Source organism: Morus notabilis, unplaced genomic scaffold (genome assembly GCF_000414095.1).
Source record: "Morus notabilis unplaced genomic scaffold, ASM41409v2 Scaffold2017, whole genome shotgun sequence".
NCBI classification, from domain to species: Eukaryota; Viridiplantae; Streptophyta; class Magnoliopsida; order Rosales; family Moraceae; genus Morus; species Morus notabilis.
The window spans coordinates 29,994-49,650 of NW_010356476.1; the positions used below are offsets into that span (position 1 = coordinate 29,994).

Here is a 19,657-nt window from a genome sequence, read left to right on the forward strand (position 1 = left end):
GGATATCCTATGGGGATGATACACTAATATATTGAGTCATGGACTAGAGCTAATCAGAGCTTTGTAAATACGCTATATAAATCGAGAGTGCAGCTCTAGGCTTTTAGTGAAATATCGCTACGGACTTGTTGGTTTACAAGTAGCGTTGTGATTATAGGAGCTTGATTTATATATGTCCATCGGGTCCCTTTGCTAGCTCACATAATTTCCTGTAACGATACGGTGTATTTCCTACACATTGGTAACTTGTGTTATTTCCGTAAAAAGGGGTTCAAAGTTAATTCATGGGTGATTTATCGAGTGAATTAATTGATAAATTAATTCTAGATAAATTGGTTGAATTATTGTTTTAAGAGTTGTTTAATATAGGAAGACTATTATATGACTGTTTTGATCATGCAATTTCTCTATTGGGTTGCTTGAATCAAAACTGAGGCTTTATGCAAGTTTCCCGTATTGAAAAACTAGGAAAAACAACTTTCGTCAGTGCAGACAGGTCGACCGGTTAGGTAGACCGGTCACAGGTCGACCGGTTAGTGAAGACAGGTCAACCGGTGAGTTATAACGTCTTTGTCACCGGTCGACCGGTTGTAACGTAAAATGCATGCTGACGTGGGAAAATCGACTCTGGATGCGATTAAAACTTTAGGAAACCTAATTGTTACGGAAGTATGACTTCCAAAACACTATAAATAGCCTATTAAGTCACATTACTCATTAGATCACTTGAGAGACTTTTTGGAGGCTATTGATAAATGATTCCTGAGAGGAAAAATTGTTTAATTCTCAAGAACAATTTTTTCTTTGGCTCTCTTGTGATTGGAAGGAGATCAAGAATACCTAGAGGAGATTAAACGACGTGTGCCCACCCGCACACCGATTGTGGAAACGAGAATAGCAAAGAAGACCAGTTGGTTGAGGCTCTTCCGGTTGCTGTTTGGAACGCTTAGATCTGTCAGATGTGCAGTTTCCTGAAATCTCAAAAGGTATGTTTTAGATCTTTAGTATTTATGTTATATAGCATCATGAACATGTTCTTATTTGGCTTTGACGTTGATTAAAATTTTTTAAATTTCGCTGTGCACTCGATGCCATTAATTTTCCAACAAATAGTACATTACATGGCCCATTATAAAAAATAAATAAAAGAAAGAAAGAAACTAAATATAAGGTCTAAAAAGATGGAGGATGTGAAGGAACCGGTGTTGGCGATGCAGGATGCATGAGAGGGAAGGTACTAAATCGTTCATGTGTATTTACCACTAGTTTAATTTTTTTGAACTTTCCATCTAAATGTTCTTGAAGACAGTCGGCCTTTGCATTGATAGATACTTAAAGCTCGTCGACCTTTTCATACATGTCTTCCTTAATCTTATATTGGAAAATATGATTGTCCTATATCATAAAAACCACATTACTGTTGTCTGGGTGAACAGTAAGCTCAACCATACTCTTAATCTTATGTGGCCTTTTTAAGTATATGCTCATTCAAAACGTGTTCGTAATGAATTTAATTAAAACCTTCTTTAATTAAAATATTGCTAATACATGTAATAACTAGAGTTATTTTCTCCCTCATTTGCATTTCAGTTAGCTTGCTCTCGAGAATTTTTTGTTGATTTGTAGGTTTATATTAATTTTTTATGTTATTTCTATTTTAATTTCCCCTCTATTTCTTTATTTAATCCTCATTTTTCTAATTAAATTAGGTGAAAGGTGTAATGGGTAGTTTAATTGGAAGTAAAAAAGAAGTAAAAACATGAATACATTAAAATTTCATCCGGAATAGGAGATTTCCCATGCACAGAGTTCATCTCACTTAGCCTCCCTCGTGTGCACTTACACGTTCAGTTTCTTCCAGAGTGCCACATCACCAAGGCTAAAGGCTTCTTTTCCTTTGTTCTCACAAAAAGATTTGAAGGCTTTTTTAGATCTCTCACCACTTGATTTGAAGGCTTATGTAGATCTCTCACCGCTGAAATCGCAAAGAATGGGTGGAATATGAATCAGATTTGGATATCAAGAGCTCTCTTCAATCCTTCAATGGCGGACATGCGCTCTGGAGATTCTCGTCGGAGGTGAGTTATCAGATCTTTTTGTTGGTAATTATCATTTTTTCTCATTTCCTATTTTAGTAAGATACTTGACCACCAATTAGGTAAACAATATTTGCTTCCTCTATAAGTCAAATGTAATAGTGAAGACTCCTAGTTATACAATGGCGAATTACATATAATGCAATAGCCAATTTAAAATTGGGTTTTGGTAATAGATTACCATATTAATGTTTATTCATTTCTTTTTGGGATAAAGCCGAATCAACATATAATGTTTGAAATAGACACTGTTTCATTTGGATATCTTATTTGAATTGCTTCGGTTTATTTTTTAAGGCATATTGATATGGCCACAATGTGTGCATATACATATATATATATATATCAAACTTAGAATTGTTTATATACTGTGTGATTAGAATTTTTTTCTCTGCCGTCTTAGAACTATTTTATATTGTGTGACTGGAATTTCTTCTCACCCTGTTTTAGGCCGTCTAATATTAGACATATCTTGTTTAAGGTAACCGCATGGTATACTTTTAGTTAGGACTTGTCCTATTTGGTTTGGCAAAGGGTCAACTAACCCAGGAGACCCAAGTGGAAGCTACCTTGGTGCCCTACTCGGTTAAAGGTATCATCAAAGAATGTTCTATAAAAAGAAAAAAAAAGGAAAAGTGGTAAGTATTCAGAGCTGGGTCAAAGCAGAGAGAGGTAATTAGAAAAGGGAATGATAATGCCAATATTATTCCACATGCATGGCTGGGGTTTTCTTTTGCCATCTCATAGTTTTATTAGCTTCCTTATTTGCATTACTTGTTGTTTATTTGACCTCACAATTTGATGATTTGTCAGGAAGCGATCTTTCAGAGGGATTCACTTGAAGATTGGGAGGTCACTTATCTTGAACTTTTTGTTCAAGAAGGGGAGGCCTAAAAAGAAAACAGTGAGTACTCGTGTATTTTTTTTTCTTATTTTCTATTATACAACTCTTCAAATCAAATTAAGGACTCTTCACTATTAATTAGTGATCCAAAATTAAACAATTTCTTCCTCTTAATCCTTTACAGTTGCAGCTGCCACCACACCCTTCGCCGCCACCACAGCTCGTGGCCCAATATGATAATGAAGATTTGATTTGCATCAAGACGCTATAATCATCAGACGTTGACAAGAATTTTGAAGTGCCCCAAGCACTTGCAGAGCACATCATCCCACCACCTCTCATGTAACGGTTCCCTATCTACCTCCACGATTTTGAGGGCGTCTCACTTGTTCAAGTAAGCAACTCTAGGGCAAGTGGGCGTATGATCTTCCTCACGCATTACTAGAAAATCTTTCACGTCCCTAGAGGCCCTTATACGGGTGATCGGCTCAGATTTTACAAATCAGATGAGGTCAACCACTTCTGAATGATGGTCAACTCTTAAATCTTAGTTTTAACTTTTGTCTATTTTGTTTTGTCTTTTTGACAAATATTACATTGGTGTTTCGTTCATATTCCTTAAGGTTTCAAATTTTTTTGTTGTATGCACATTATTGATTGGCTTTGAATTTGTCTTCTCTCGGTTGTTGTGGAATAAAAAATTTCTTCTCTTTAGTTACTCCTATAACATTGTGCCTTGGCCAATCCCATTAGTTTGTTATAGCTTTCTCATGTAAGGGATTATGGTTCTTTTCCCTTATGCAATAGGAGATGGCATGGTTGAGCAATTAGAATCAACAAAAGAATAAGTTTTCAAACATAAATTTGTCCTAATAATCCTAGTGCCAAATAAAAGCATACTAGAAAAGAATAAATAGTCTATAAAAATAGGTCAATAGTACATTACACGGCCTATTATAAAAAATAAATAAAAGAAAGAAAGAAACTAAATATAAGGTCTAAAAAGACGGAGGATTTGAAGGAACCGGTGTTGGCCATGCAGGATGCAGGAGAAGGAAGGTACTAAATCATTCATGTGTATTTTCCGCTAGTTTAATTTTTTTGAACTTTCCATCTAAATGTTCTTGAAGACAGTCGGCATTTGCATTGATAGATACATAAAGCTCGTCGACCTTTTCAGACATGTCTTCCTTAATCTTATATTGGAAAATAAGATTGTCCCATATCATAAAAACCACATTATTGTTGTCTGGATGAACAACAAGCCTAAGCATACTCTTAGTCTTATACGGCCTTTTCAAGTATATGCTCATTCAAAATGTGTTCGTAATGAATTTAATTAAAACCTTCTTTAATTAAAATATTGCTAATACATGTAATAACTAGAGTTATTTTCTCTCTCATTTGCATTTCAGTTAGCTTGCTCTCGAGAATTTTTTGTTGATTTGTAGGTTTATTTTAATTATTTATGTTATTTCTATTTTAATTTTCCCTCTATATATTTATTTAATCCTCATTTGTCTAATTAAATTAGGTGAAAAGTGTAATTGGCAATTTAATTGGAAGTAAAAATAAGCAAAAACTGGAATAAATCAAAATTTCATCTGGAATAGGAGATTTCCCACGCGCAGAGTGCATTTCACTTAGCCTTCCTCGCGTGCACTTGCACGCTCAGCTTCTTCCAGAGTGCCACATCGCCAAGGCTAATGGCTTCTTTTCCTTTGTTCTCAAGAAAAGATTTGAAGGCTTTTTTCGATCTCTCACTGCTTGATTTGAAGGTTTATATAGATCTCTCACCGTTGGATTCGCAGAGAATTGGTGGAATCTAAATCAGATTTGGATATCATGAGCTCTCGTCAATCCTTCAATGGCGGACATGCGCTCTGGAGATTCTCGTTGGAAGTGAGTTATCAGATCTTTTTGTTAGAATTATCATTTTTTCTCATTTCCTGTTTTTGTAAGATACTTGACCACCAATTAGGTAAACAATATTTACTTCCTCAATAATTTGAATGTAACAATGAATACTCCTAGTTATACAATGGCAAATTACATATAATACAATAGCCAATTTGAAATTGGGTTTTGGTAATGGATTACCATATTAATGTTTATTCATTTGTTTTTGGGATAAAGCCGAATCAACATATAGTGTTTGAAATAGAGATTGTTTCATTTGAATATCTTATTTGAATTGCTTCGGTTTATTTTTTAAGGCATATTGATATGGCCACAATGTGTGCATATACATATATATATATATATATCAAACTTAGAACTATTTGTATACTGTATAATTAGAATTTCTTCTTTACCGTCTTAGAACTATTGTATACTGTGTGATTGGAATTTCTTCTCGTCCTGTTTTAGGCCGCATAATATTAGACATATCTTGTTTAAGGTAACCGCTTGATATACTTTTAGTTAGGACTTGTCCTCTTTGGTTTGGTAAAGGGTCAACCAGCCCGGGAGACACAAGTGGAAGCTGGCTTGGTGCCCTACTCAGTTAAAGGTATCCTTAAAGAATAAGCCATAAAAAGAAAAAAATTGGAAAAGTGGTAAGTATTCGGAGCTGGGTCAAAGCAGAGGGAGGTAATTGGAGAAGGGAATGATAATGCCAATATTATTCCACATGCATGGCTGGTGTTTTCTTTTACCATCTCATAGTTTTATTAGCTTGCTTATTTTCATTACTTGTTGTTTATTTGACCTCATAAATTTGATGATTTGTCAGGAAGTGGTCTTTCTGAGGGATTTACTTGAAGATTGGGAGATCACTTCTCTTGAACTTTTTACTCAAGAAGGGGAGGCCTAAAAAGAAAATAGTGAGTACTCGTGTATTTTTTTTCTTATTTTCTGTTATATAACTCTTCAAATCAAATTAGGGACTCTTCACTATTAATTAGTGATCCGAAATTAAAAAATTTCTTCCTCTTAATCCTTTGCAATTGCAGCAGCCACCGCACCCTTCGCCGCCACCACAGCTCGTGGCCTAATATGATGATGAAGATTTGATTTGCATCAAGACGCTTTCATCATCAGATGTTGACAAGAATTTTTAAGTGCCCCAAGCACTTGCAGAGCACATCATCCCACCACCTCTCATGCAACGGTTCCCTATATACCTCCACGAAAACTATTGGCGGGAACCAAATTTCATTTCCCGTCATGTTATTTGTTACCAAATTATATTTGGTAGTGGATTGTGTAGTTTTTGCTACCATATTTAGTAACTAAAGCCTTAATAATTTCAGCTACCAAAGTTTGGTAACAAAAAGTGTGTTTTTTGCTACTAAAAATTTTTGGTATCTAAAAGTTTGGTCTCTTAAAGTAATTATTCTTGTAGTGAGAATGAAAATAAAAATTAATGAGAATGATTTTTGTTTACAAGGAAATAAAAAATAATTAAAAGTTATTTTTTCATTTTCATTTTCATTTTCTAAACTATAACTTGATACATGTTTTTTAAAAAATACCCAACACAATTTTCCCATTTTCATACCTAAAGTAATCTCTAAAAGGGAATTAACCAAGTGCAATTTGAGAAAAAACCTTAAGCCCATTTCTAAGAAATTCTCATTTTTCATTCGAAAATAGTAGAAAATATGCCAGTATGAAAAACTTAAGAAAGTATACAAGTCAATTTTTAGTTATAGAAATTAATAGGCCATAACTTGTCAAGTTATGGTTTATAACCAGATAAAATATAGACAATAACTTGTCAAGTTATGGTTCATAACCAGAAAAGTTATTGACAAAAACAGTAATTTGGCATATTTATTAACTTATGTAAACTATTGGCCTATTAATTTTAATTCATCTCAAGTCTTTGCCTATTTTTCTCTTTCTCCCTTTTTCATTTTCATACTCAAAACAAAATTATATTAAGAACGCTTCCAAATGGGCCTATAATTTCACAAGTATGTCTAGTTTTAAATTACGTCCACGTGCTTATATGTTTTGTTTTTTATGGAAGGACTATATATAATATGATAATTTGAGAAAGTAAATACGGAAATAGTAGAAAATAGGCCAATATGAAAAGCTTAAGGAAGTATATAGGCCAACTTTTAGTTATAGAAATTAATATGCCATAACTTGTCAAGTTATGGTTTATAACCAGATAAGTTATGGACAAACTTATCAAGTTATGGTTCATAGCTAGACAAGTTATGGACAAAAACTGTGATTTATGGACAATAACTTGTCAAGTTATGGTTCATAACCAGACAAGTTATGGACGAAAACAGTAATTTGGCCTATTTATTAACTTATGTAAACTATTGACCTATTAATTTTAATTCCTCTCAAGTCTTGGCATATTTATCTCTTTCTCCCAAAGTAAATATCTTTTAAAGACACTGGACCATTAAATCACGAAACTCAAACCTTGTGTTCATTTTGGTATCTTAAATCTTTAGCGAATTTTGGTTTGTCACATATAGAAATATGTCATGTTAATATTTCTTGACTTCTTGACATATTGGATACAATTATACAAATTAGTGTGAAAAGAACCATAGAAAACAAATTACTGAGTGGATATATGTTTTAGCTGATGATACAACATGAACAAAATTTTTCATACACTTTCTTTTAATTCCTGTCTTATGTTTGAGTAGTATCGGTGGAGTTTCTGACGTCGGCGAGGAGTTCGACGACCTCATCGCTGCAAGCAAGGCCTCAAAATCGGTGAAGCGCACGAGGGAGAATATGCCGCAGCTCGCCTTTGCCGTTGGAATTCCTGCCTTCATAATGTTTTTATTCTTTTTTTCTTTCGTCCTCAAATTTTAACGTGTTTAGTTATAATTATCACCATAACTTACTTCTTATAAAAATGAGAATGGAAATCAAACATTTATACAAGTGTAATTTACTAATTAGGAGTTGAAGTGTTAAACATGTTAACAAGAGAGAAGTGCTATTCCATATTCCACTCCTCAAGTATAGTTCAATTCAAAGATGATTTCGTAATCTATTGTAAAAGAGGTTCACTGAAACCACACTTTTTTATTCTATTTTATTTTCTAGTTTTGATAAGCGGTGTGCTACTTAAAAAAGAAAATCTAGGAAGAATTTTTACCCTTTAGTTATTTAGAAACTCGTTTTAAGACAAATTTATTGTTATCCTCGAATTTAGGCCGTTATAACAATGGACGCGTTTGGAATTCGTTCCAAAACAATTTTATTTTTTGTTTGAAAATAAAAATGAAAACGTTTTCAATCTGAGATAGAAATCATTTTTAAAAATATATTTGCTAATTTCATCAAGAGATTATTTTCAATATAAAAAAACCTCATTAATGTCTCTGTCTCTTTCTCTCTGCTTGAGAGAGGAGAAAACTAAAATAAAAAATGAAAAATGACTAAAAATCATTTTTTTATTTTTCTCTCATTTTACACTAAATTAAAAAATCATTTTCATTTCGACCTTTTACTTTTATTACGCCAAATACCGTTTTAAAAATATTTTTATTTTTTTTCTTAAAAAATATAAAAAATAAAAACAGAATCAATTCTAAACACGGTGAATTGTGACGAGCATATTAGGCACGTTTTATATAATATTCCACAACGCTCCGCAATCGCCGTCCTCGGCAGCCCATTTTCCCAACAAGGGATCTTGCCTTTTCTTATCTGTTATAATCCCGACTACATTCCATCGCTTGCTCGACGTGCTACCCATTATGCTTGGTCTAAAATTATCAGCGGTCCACATTATCAACACCGGCCCGAAGATAGCCGTATCCTACTTGGTGACCGTGATTCCACTCAACTACCACTATATGTATGCACCCATACATCATAGTTCGTACCATGTTATAAACACATAACAAAGTATGTGGAGAGGTGGTGTCAAATAAATAATGTGAAATGATAGATCTATCCCAACAGTTAGACTGACTCTTCCAAATTAATATATATATCATTATTGTATTTTTATTTAAATATCTTTGTTATTTTCTTCGCGAGTGTGTAACATAGCAATTTTTGTCCTCCAAATAATAGAAGACAAAATTTGTTACGGTTTCAGAATAAATCCCAAAATTTGAGGCAAATGTAACAAATCCGAAAATTTGAGGGGAAAAATAAAATTTTTCTTCTTAGATAGCTATTGTAATTGTTTAATGAAAATAATTTAGGCATCGTTCATTTCACCGATTTGAATTTTCAATTTCAATTTTACAACAGTAAAAAGCTCTAAAAAATAGTCACATCTAACTTCTTTGCTATAGTTAAAAATTTTTATATAAAGTCACATCTCAACTCGAATTGAAAGGCAAACTTAACGAAGCCTTAAAAGTTTCTAAAGAAAACTTAAAAATTCTACTTCTCAGATACTAGAAACAACAAAAGATGTGTAAGGTATGAATGGGCCTAACCGAAGAGCATAAAGGTTTAGCCCAAGTATTATATTGCGTGTATAAGAGGGCCCATTCTGCCCTAAACATGCTGAGTTCTACAAGAGGCCCATTAAATTTCGAAAGGTGCCATAAGCTAGCACAGTGCGTCCAATTAAGTAGGATAATGCCATTTGGACAAGCACTACCAGCAATTACCACAAATAGACAAATAAATAAATAAAAACTACCAACAACATTCATATAAAAAGAAAAAACACAGGGAACAACAAAATCCTACTCCGAAAACGTAGAAACATGAAAAACTACCAATTATCCCTGCCGGTTTAGTTGTTATCTCTACCATGTTTGGATTTTTACGTTTATTTGTTGTGTTACTTTGCTCTTTGGGTTGCTGCATTAAAAATAGACAAAGTTCCAAGTTCTTTTTTTTTTTTGCATCCACATAAAAAGAAATTTGGACCGAGATGATTTGTGATGAAAACTAATGGATTTAGATATTGAAAATTGTTGTTGAACCCGATCAGGCCATAGCCTCACCAGATACAAATCGGTGGGGCCTACTCGTGGAACTTACGTGGACCTCACAGGTTGGCCCCACCAATTTGTATTTAGGAGAGTTATGATCTCTCTCTGAACTGCATAAAAGTCTATTTAGATTTTGAGCGTAAAGAGTACGGACTCTAAAAACTTAAACAACGTTCCAAATCAAATTCCAATGATGTGCATGCTTTGAAAAAGGGGCATCTTTGAATAACGCATAACGCTCCATCAATCTTCGCTGAATTGAAATGCATTTACTTTTTAACAAGGAACGGTTGCACTTGTTGATCATAGCAACCTAATTGACTCAAAGTCTAGCAATACAATGTCAAGTGTCAACTTTGTTGTATTCTTTTTCATTTATCAAACATTCAAAACTATACATCAAAGTGCCTTTCTTCCTTCCCTTTTAGTGCCAAAGATTCTATTTCGTCCAAGCATGGAATTTTTTGTGCAAATTAGAATGTTTCTTCACGCAAATACATATGAACTGAAAGTGATGGTGTGTTTCTAGAGCTTTTGGAGTCGGCCAATAACGAAAAGCCGTGGTTGTAGAAATGTGAAGTGTCTTTTGACCAGATCAAAAAAAAAAACGAAATCGGTCACTATAGCTAGCTAATTTATTCCCTCCTTCAAAGCAATGAAACAAGGCCTTAACAGATTATTACATCTTTTATGCATGCTTTCTTGCATTCCCACACAATTAAATCTCTCTCACTTGTCGCTTCTAATTAATTAAAATTGAAACTTACGTGATGTTTACAGTTACAAGAAAAAGTTGGTACGCATTGTATAGGTCGTTGAAAGTTTCCAAAGAGATTATTCCCCTATTTTTTTAGTCATGAATTACGACTATTGTGTCATTTTGAATCCCTAATTACTTTTTCTTTAATAGATTACTCTCGAGACATTAGTTTTTTTTTTTTTTAAAAAAAAAAAAAACTCTTAGTCTTTTACGTTAAAATTAATGAAGGGTTTTTAACAATGATGAAAATAGTTAAATAAAAATACAAAATGTTCTAATTTTGATTGTAAGGGTTCTTAACAACAATGAAGAGAATATTTCACATTTAATAACTAGTTATGTAAAACTTTCTGTTACTATGTGATTGAAAAGTGATTATTCTCTGTTAAATTTCGTCAATTTAGTGTCAAAGACAAATTATCAAAAAAAAAAAAAAAAAAAAACCCCCCAAAATTCAAATTGTCAAGAAAATAAACAGGGGACTAAAGTGACACAATACTAATAATACAGGAATTAACAATACTAATATATTCTTTCTCTCTAAAATCCGATTATACTAGAGCGAAGGGACTGTTGACAACTATAGCTAGACTACTTGCAAGTGTGAAAAATTGGATTATTGTTTTCAAATAATGGTGCGACGCGCTACTCACGCTAGTTATTGTTTGAACTATGAAGAAATGTCTGCATGTCGGCCATGTTTTAAGTTTTAAGTGCTCTAATTATTAATTATTAATTATTTTTTTTATGGACTTGATCATATATTTGCCCAATTGGATTTGTTTACTTTACCATCCGTGAATGATGCTTAATTGACCATTAAGATAGCCCGATTATTATCTGGGTCAAAATGTATGAGTAATTACCTTTTGATCAATTCAATTTTTGTGACTAATTAAGGCCCGTTTAGTTCGCTGATCGAGTTTTTAATTTGAGTTGATATGTGACATTATATGAAAGTTTTTTACTGTAATAAAAAAGTTAAATGTGACTGTTTCTGAGAACTTTTTATTATAACAAAACTCGAATTGGTGAAATGAACGATGCCTAAAATTACTACACTTTGACACTATTGTGGCTCAAACATCTTGTTTCAAGCCGTGATAGCCATTATCTCACATATCAAGAGCCGTAAAATTGGAAACTATGGATGTTATATACAATTTATGTACTCATTATAACTACAAGGAGATAATTTTAACACGACACAAGTTTTTGTCAAATCACACACCATCATACGGTGAAAAACTTTACACGGGAAATTGAGATAACACAATTCACCTAAACACTTTGTTATGACTATTAATTTGTCCAAATAAAAGTACAAACACACGTGAAGTTATGTTCACCTATAAAGAACAAGACATGGCAAAAAACGAGAAGAATACAAGCAGCAAAAATTGAAAAACTTCTAATTTGTTCAGCTTCAAACAGAAAAAAATAATAATAATAATGGCAATATTGTACTATTTGAGGGAGTCCACATGCAAAATGGACAACACATGAGTTCCCTATTGTGCAAACAAACACTAAATAATAAGTAGTTTGCAAGTTCTTCTTTGTACTTGTTTCTGCCTCAGGTTTTCTCCCCAACCATAAGTGCAAATGACCTTTTTTTTTCTTTTCTTTTCTTTTTTTTTCCCCTATTATTTTTAACTTTTATGATGTCTTGTATTGTATTCGCGTGCAAAAGGGGTTGGAAGGCTAAAAACAAAAGTATTTTTGTAGTGATGAGGACAAAGAAGAGTCGTATACGAAGTCTGCATATGGTCTAGCCCTAATCAACTCAATATTAGTGGTTCAACCCTAGTCTTGTACTATTCATATTCCATGATATTTTAGTGTTTAATGTACCAACAATATCTTATAAGAATATTGAGTGTTTATTTGGTTCCAATTTCGAACACGAATATGGTAGTCATTTTTCTTTTCAATATAAGAGATATAAATTTGCTAGAGTAATTAACTAATAAAGTGAAATTAGTGAAATAACTTTTTTTAATTTTTGTGAATAATGACTATCTTGTCATTCTTTATAAAACGTATTTGTTATTGGTCGTTTTGTAAGTAAAAATTTTTAAAAAGTTATTTTACTAATAAAACCTTTCTATTAAATCACAGTAATTTCAGCAAATATGTCAATTTATTCTAACAAAATCTTATAAGAACGATGTCTTTTTTGTTTTTGTTTTTTTTTTTAATGTTCTTTAGGCCAACCAATGTATAAACTACTAATAGGTTAAATACATAAAAGAAGTTGCACATTAAAATTCATAATATTAAGAAACTCTTTACTTGAAAATATCCATTTCCTCAATTCAACCACATTCATTGTACACGTGTATATACTCATTAACTTTTGCATAATGTACATTAATTTTTCGAATTATGTGTATGTGCATACAATACATTGTAACTTGTTACGCAAGTACAACATAATTTTTTAGGTTTTATGTATGCACATATTAATTTTGAACACATTCACAATTTTCACCATGCAAAAATTTAAAGAGATGGTTTTCCAAAGAAGCAAGAAAATATATATTTTTGTTAATAATTTTTTTTTTAATATAAGGTGGGATCAAACCCACAACCTCTACAAACCCCACCTAAAGGTCCTAACCTCCATGACAAATAGACCAAACATCCTTTATGGTACAAGGTTTTCTAAATTATTGATTAAATTATGGTTTTTTTATGCAAATTAATCGAAAGTCATTTGACCATTTCAAAATCTTCATCTAGTACTTTCCTTTTTCGGTCTTTAATTACCACTAGAAGTTAGGATGGCGGTGGAATTTAGTGTTTGTTCATTGTGAAGTCGATAAGGTTGTGTTGTGTAAGCAAATCAGAACAATGTCTTCGTCGATGAAAATAATACCATATCTGTGCCGACTAAATTAATATGATATCTCTGTTGATTTATCGACCCCATCAGTTTTGAAATTTTTACATTTTTTTAGTAGGTTTTAATAATCGATCTCTAGACGTACGGGATCATTCAGCTCATTATCTTTAGAAAATCATGCACAACGCAATTATGCAAAGTTTTCCCTAAAATCAAGAAACTAAATAAGTTTTTCCTAATAAAATAGGCTTCTTTCTCCTTTCCAAAAGTAGTTTCTAGTAGTCAAATTAATATTATTACCGAAGTCTCAATTTTTCTTTTATGAAGGAGATTTATATATATATTGAAAAAAAAAACTAACGTTAGTTTTTTTTTATTTTTTAATTGTTGAATTTGTACCATAACTTGTCAGTTCAGTGTACTTTTATTTTGATTTTTTTTTTATCAATTCCCAATGAGTGAGTATTTTATTTACAAATTAAGTATTTTTGAGCTTGAGTATTTGTAAATTTTCAAGCATTTTTATTAGTTTAATGTGTTTTATTTTGTTTTTGTAGATTGAAATTAAAATGGAATAAAATGAGCGAAAATTTGACATCAGAGCATACTTCAATATTTGGGACATAACTCTCTCTCATCCGAAGTTCAAATGAGGTGATCTTGGTGGCATTGGAAAGATAAAAGATAGAGCTACAACTTTCTTGAAGACACTAAATACTAATTCGGCCATATAGAAGGGTGAAAATCCTCATCAAAGTCACATACCCACTGCAGCGAAAAATCCATATGCTGCAATGGATTTCCTGCCAAAGAGTAGGAAAACCACACACTTGCTGCAGCGGGATATCCATCCGCTGCAGTCGTTACGCCAGTTTTGCTAGGATTTTTTCAAAAACCTGACGGCTTGTTCATTTATATTTTTTGAGTTTGGGTGACTTGAATTCAGATCTTGAGTTGAATTAATGTGTATTTCAGTATGGTTTGAGTTGGGACTCTAATTTGAGTTTGTGTTTGGATGTGGACATTTTGAGTTATGGTTTGAATTGATAATCTATTTGAGTTTGTGTTTGGATGGATCAAAACTTGAATTTATATTTGGATAGTATTTTAATAAAAAATCAACGGTAATGGAAAATTTTAATAGGGTATATGGGTGAGGTTTTATTCGCCTTTTCGTTATGAACGCATAAAAAATCATCTCAATCGAAATTAAAATAAAAAAGTTATGGCGTTTTTAAGAATAGAAAAAATATTGTTCATTAACTTGAGTTTGAGTTTAAGAACTTGAGTTGAATAGGGAACTTGAACTCAGATTTTAACCCCAAACTCAAGTTAAAACTTAAGTTCAAACTCAAATTTTACAAAAGAACATGAACTTAAATAAAGTTATAACTTGAGTTCAAACTTTTTTTTGAGTTTAGGTGTAAATGAACAAGTCTAGGAACTGTTGCAACGCCCAAACACGAAATGATGTCAATTTGAGCTGATTTGGAGAGATATAAAAAGAGAGGAGACTCATTTTCCCAAAATTGGAGAGGAAGAAAGGAAAAAGAGACACAAAATCCTTAAAGAACAAGGAACTTTGGAAGCTCAAATCCCATGATTTCATTGAAGATCCTTGAAGAAGATTGTGGATTAAAGCTTAAAAGATCATTCTTCCAACATAGTTTTTCCTTCTCCCTTTATTTCCTTTTTAGTTTTTAGATTTTGTTTTTGGTTATGGATTTCTCTATGTTGAGCTAGATTATTATTTTATGACTTGATGTAACCTTGTTTGAACTATGTTTTGAATATTTTGGCAATTGTTAGTTTGATTTCCATTTAATTCATTTGTGCTTCTCTATGTCATTTGCTCTAATTTGCGTTTTCATAGATTAGAGATATAGATGTATGGATTTAGGGTCGAGAGAGTTACTTTCACATGTTAGAATTAAGAAAACACAACCTAAAGTTAGTTGAATTAGGGAAGCCAATTAATTTGGGTAGTCAAAATTTGGTGGCTTTATAGATGTTTGATTCAGTTAGGCTAATAGGGATATTGTTTAACTGGATTTTGCATACTATTTTACTCGGCACTCGAGAGAGGGAGTGAAATTACCTTCAAAAACCTAAGATTAATGAGTTGAGTAGAATTGGCTAGCAATAGCTAAATAGGATGAATATAAGAATGATATAGTAAAGTCCCCAGTACATTTATGCATATGTGTTTTCATATTTATATTTGTTCTTGTTCTATTTTAATTTCAATTAGTTTGGATTCCTAAATAAGATTGAGTTACGATAATCACGGTACTTAATAATAATTTAATACATAATCTCTGTGGAGATAATACTCACTCATTTTTTATTATTAAAACTTGACATAGTACATTTACGAACGAACATATTCAATAATAAAAAATAAGTATCATAACTTATCCGTTCAGCGTATTTTTATTTTGATTTATTTTTTTTATCATATTCGATGATAAAAAACAAATACCACCGAAGAAAAATCCTATAAGAACTCTTTTATGAAAGAAAATAGCACACATGAAACTTTTTTGTTTTCTTTTTTCCTGTGGAGTATCTCAAAGTTTTAATTAGATATGAGTGATGATATCGGTTCCTGTTCCTAGTTCTTACAATGGGTATTAATATGACTTAAAATCACCATCAATTAGATTCTCCGTCAAAGTTTGACAAGTGAGTTAAATATGCAACAAATTAATGACTTAATTAACTTCTTCATGGAGGAACTTTCAACCTCGACTTCAAATTCACTTTCCTCTCTCTCTTAAAAAAAAAATTTACTATTTTAAAATTTTTTTTTTTTTGCCACAATTTTGGATATTTTTGGAATGGAAAGAGAGAATTAATCATGCACGAATGTATAATAAATGGGGATTTTAAAACAAAGGCAGGTTCAAAAATGCCATTATATGCATTGACCTTAATTAAATTGGGAGGTTTCCCAAGTCAAGCACTGAGTTTTTGATAGTGGGAACCAGTCAAGCCTAAAACGGTCCAATCACCCGACAAATACACCAATCCCAGCCAGTAAACGTTCTTATGTGTGAAACAGCAGCATATAAATTAAAATTATGAGATTAAAATTATTTTTAATTTATATATATTTTTTATAAAAAAAAATACTGTAATAAATTATAAATCATAATTTAAATCAAAGAACGAATCCTCTAACTAAATTGGCAGAGACAGTTCTTAAAAATCGTCAAAATTTTACGGTACATATGCAGATTTCTGCCCAAAAGAGTCTAAACGCTAAAAAAAGCAATTTTGTATTTTATCTCGATGTAAAGAAATAATACTAACAAAGGAAATATTTTTGGATTATCATATCTTCGTCATTTTGTCCAATATATAAGTATATTTTCCCTAAGTGTTTAATATCTAAAACCTCCTTTAAAAGATTGTAACAAAAATTTTACAATTACATCATTTACTACCTTAATACCGAAAAAAAAAAAAAAACAACGGTTATCACCGCAATTAATAAGCAGGATTTACAAGTTTATATTTAACGGTGTATCACCGCAATAAGGAGGATTTATATTGAAAATGAATAGCAGTGCTTTAAAAACTATTACGCGTGTCTGCGCGTGTGCGTGGTGTGGGACCTCCCCAATTCTCACACCTGCAGTGCAGGCCACAAACAGTGACAAAGAGTCGGTCATAAAAAAATGCTTATACACTTCTAGAAAAGGATTTTAGTTGAAAATTTGTATAGATGGAAAAATAATAGCATTTAATTTTTTTATTATAATAAATAATTTTTATATAAATTATATTTTAATTTAAATTAAAATTTTAATTCAACTAAACTGGCCCTTACATTTACAAGAAAGCCGTCCCAAACCCAAAGCCTCCAAATTCCCAACTCGTCTGCCTTTAAATTCCCCTCCTTTCTCAACTCCAAACCTCTCTCTCTCTCTCTCTCTCTCTCTCTCTCCCTCTCCCTCTCTCTCTCTCTAAACTACAAAGCCATGTGCCACTCACCATCTTCCCCAAGAAACAACAACCACAACCCCACCAACATGCTCACCACCCCTTTGATCCCCAATACCCCAACACCACCACTTGACCAAAACCAAAACCAAAACCAAAAACCCAACAAAACCCAAACCCAAACCAATAATGTGTCCCTTGTCCTAAAAGAGGCCAAATGCATAGCCAAAGTGTCCCTCCCCATGGTCCTAACCGGCCTCTTGCTCTACTCCCGCTCCCTAATCTCCATGCTCTTCCTCGGCCGCCTCGGCGAGCTCCCCCTCGCCGGCGGCTCCCTCGCCATCGCCTTCGCCAACATCACCGGCTACTCCCTCCTCTCCGGCCTCGCCATCGGCATGGAGCCCATCTGTGGCCAGGCCTTTGGCGCCAAAAGGTTCAAACTCCTCTCCCTCGCCATGCAAAGGACAATCCTCCTCCTCCTCCTCACCTCAATCCCCATCTCCATTCTCTGGCTCAACATGAAGAAAATCCTCCTCTTTTGCGGCCAACAAGAAAACATCGCCGCAAATGCTCAATCCTACATTCTCTTCTCCATCCCCGATCTCATTGCTCAGTCTCTTCTTCACCCTCTCAGAATCTATCTCAGAACTCAATCCGTAACCCTTCCTCTCACTTTCTGCGCCGCTTTCGCCATTCTCCTCCACATTCCCATCAATTTTCTCCTCGTTTCTTTCCTTGATCTTGGGATCAAAGGCGTGGCTCTAAGTGGCGTCTGGACAAATGCCAACTTTGTGGGGTCCTTGATAGTCTACGTTGTCGTCTCTGGCGTGTACAAGAAAACATGGTGTGGGGTTTCCTCAGAGTGTTTTAAGGAATGGAAATCTCTATTGAATCTAGCCATACCAAGTTGCGTTTCGGTTTGTCTCGAGTGGTGGTGGTATGAGATCATGATTTTGCTATGCGGGCTGTTGCTTAATCCGCAAGCAACCGTTGCTTCGATGGGGATTCTGATCCAAACCACCGCTCTGATGTACATTTTCCCGTCCTCGCTGAGTTTCGGCGTGTCGACGCGAGTTGGGAACGAGCTCGGGGCCAACAACCCCTGGAGGGCGAGACTCGCGGCGAAAGTAGGACTTTTGTGCAGCTTTGTGTTGGGATTCTCCGCGCTGTTTTTCGCGGTCGTGGTGAGGAAGGTTTGGGCTAGCATGTTCACAAAAGATGGGGAAATAATCGCCTTGACGTCGATGGTGTTGCCGATCATCGGGCTTTGCGAGCTCGGGAACTGCCCGCAGACGACGGGGTGCGGGGTCTTGCGGGGCACGGCGAGGCCTTGTCTTGGGGCCAACATAAACTTGGGGTGCTTTTACCTTGTGGGAATGCCGGTGGCTATTTGGTTGAGCTTTTATGCAGGATTTGATTTCAAGGGACTTTGGCTTGGTCTTTTGGCTGCTCAAGGCTCATGTGTTTTGACCATGTTGTTTTGTTTGGGTCGGACCAATTGGGAAGTTGAAGCACAAAGAGCCAAAGAGCTAACGGGAAATTACAATTATCTCACTAATGAAGGTGATTATGATAATGATGATGACGAAGAGAATCAAGGTATAGAAAAGTTAAAAGATGAAACAAAGGATTCTTTGATAAGTTGTTTATTAGAACAACATTTTTCTAGTATTACAGAGTGTTATGAACAAGATAACTCATTGGTGTGACACTTTTTCTGGATTTGGACCTGCATTTGACCAAATGTTAAAAATGGTGGGTCTAATTAGCATTTTATTTATTAGTTATTCTTATTACTATGCCATTTTTTTTAAAACTCAAAATTTTTATGTATAGCTAGGGACAGGAATATATATATGCTTATACTGAGAGCATTTTGTTTCATTCATTGTTTTAGCTCGTCGAAAATTGTAAACCAAAAAAAAGGAAAAAAAAAAAAATCAAAGCAGGAAACAATTTCCTTTCATTAATTTTTAGTATTGTCTTGTAGGCAAAGGGGAGAACTTAATTGTTGTCAGTTTTGCTTCAAATATATATGACACCATTTTGTGGAATTATTGAACACTTTTCTCTTTGTTTAATATTAGACAGTATTAAAAAGAAACAAGAACATGCCGCTTTTCTCGCCATGGAAATTTCTAAATTTCTTGCATTTCTTTCCATGTAATACAAAAATCTTCCAAAACTACAAACGGGGTTTGATAGCTTTATAGTCTTTATACAACAAAATATCATCTTGCTTGTCATATATGTGTATATATATATATATAT

At 33.5% G+C, this 19,657-nt stretch overlaps 1 protein-coding gene across 1 annotated transcript; it reads left to right on the forward strand.

The window, feature by feature from the left end:
• Nucleotides 1-17,369: 17,369 nt before the first annotated feature.
• LOC21385359 (protein DETOXIFICATION 49) lies at nucleotides 17,370-19,423 on the forward strand. The gene has a single exon (XM_024167437.1). It carries the CDS (start codon nucleotides 17,425-17,427, stop codon nucleotides 19,093-19,095), a length of 1,671 nt encoding a protein of 556 aa, XP_024023205.1. The 5' UTR covers nucleotides 17,370-17,424; the 3' UTR covers nucleotides 19,096-19,423.
• Nucleotides 19,424-19,657: the final 234 nt, after the last annotated feature.

What these genes read in the sequence shown, in the direction of transcription:
- LOC21385359 (XM_024167437.1), top strand. Translation starts at nt 17,425, where the DNA reads ATGTGCCACTCACCATCTTCCCCAAGAAACAACAACCACAACCCCACC.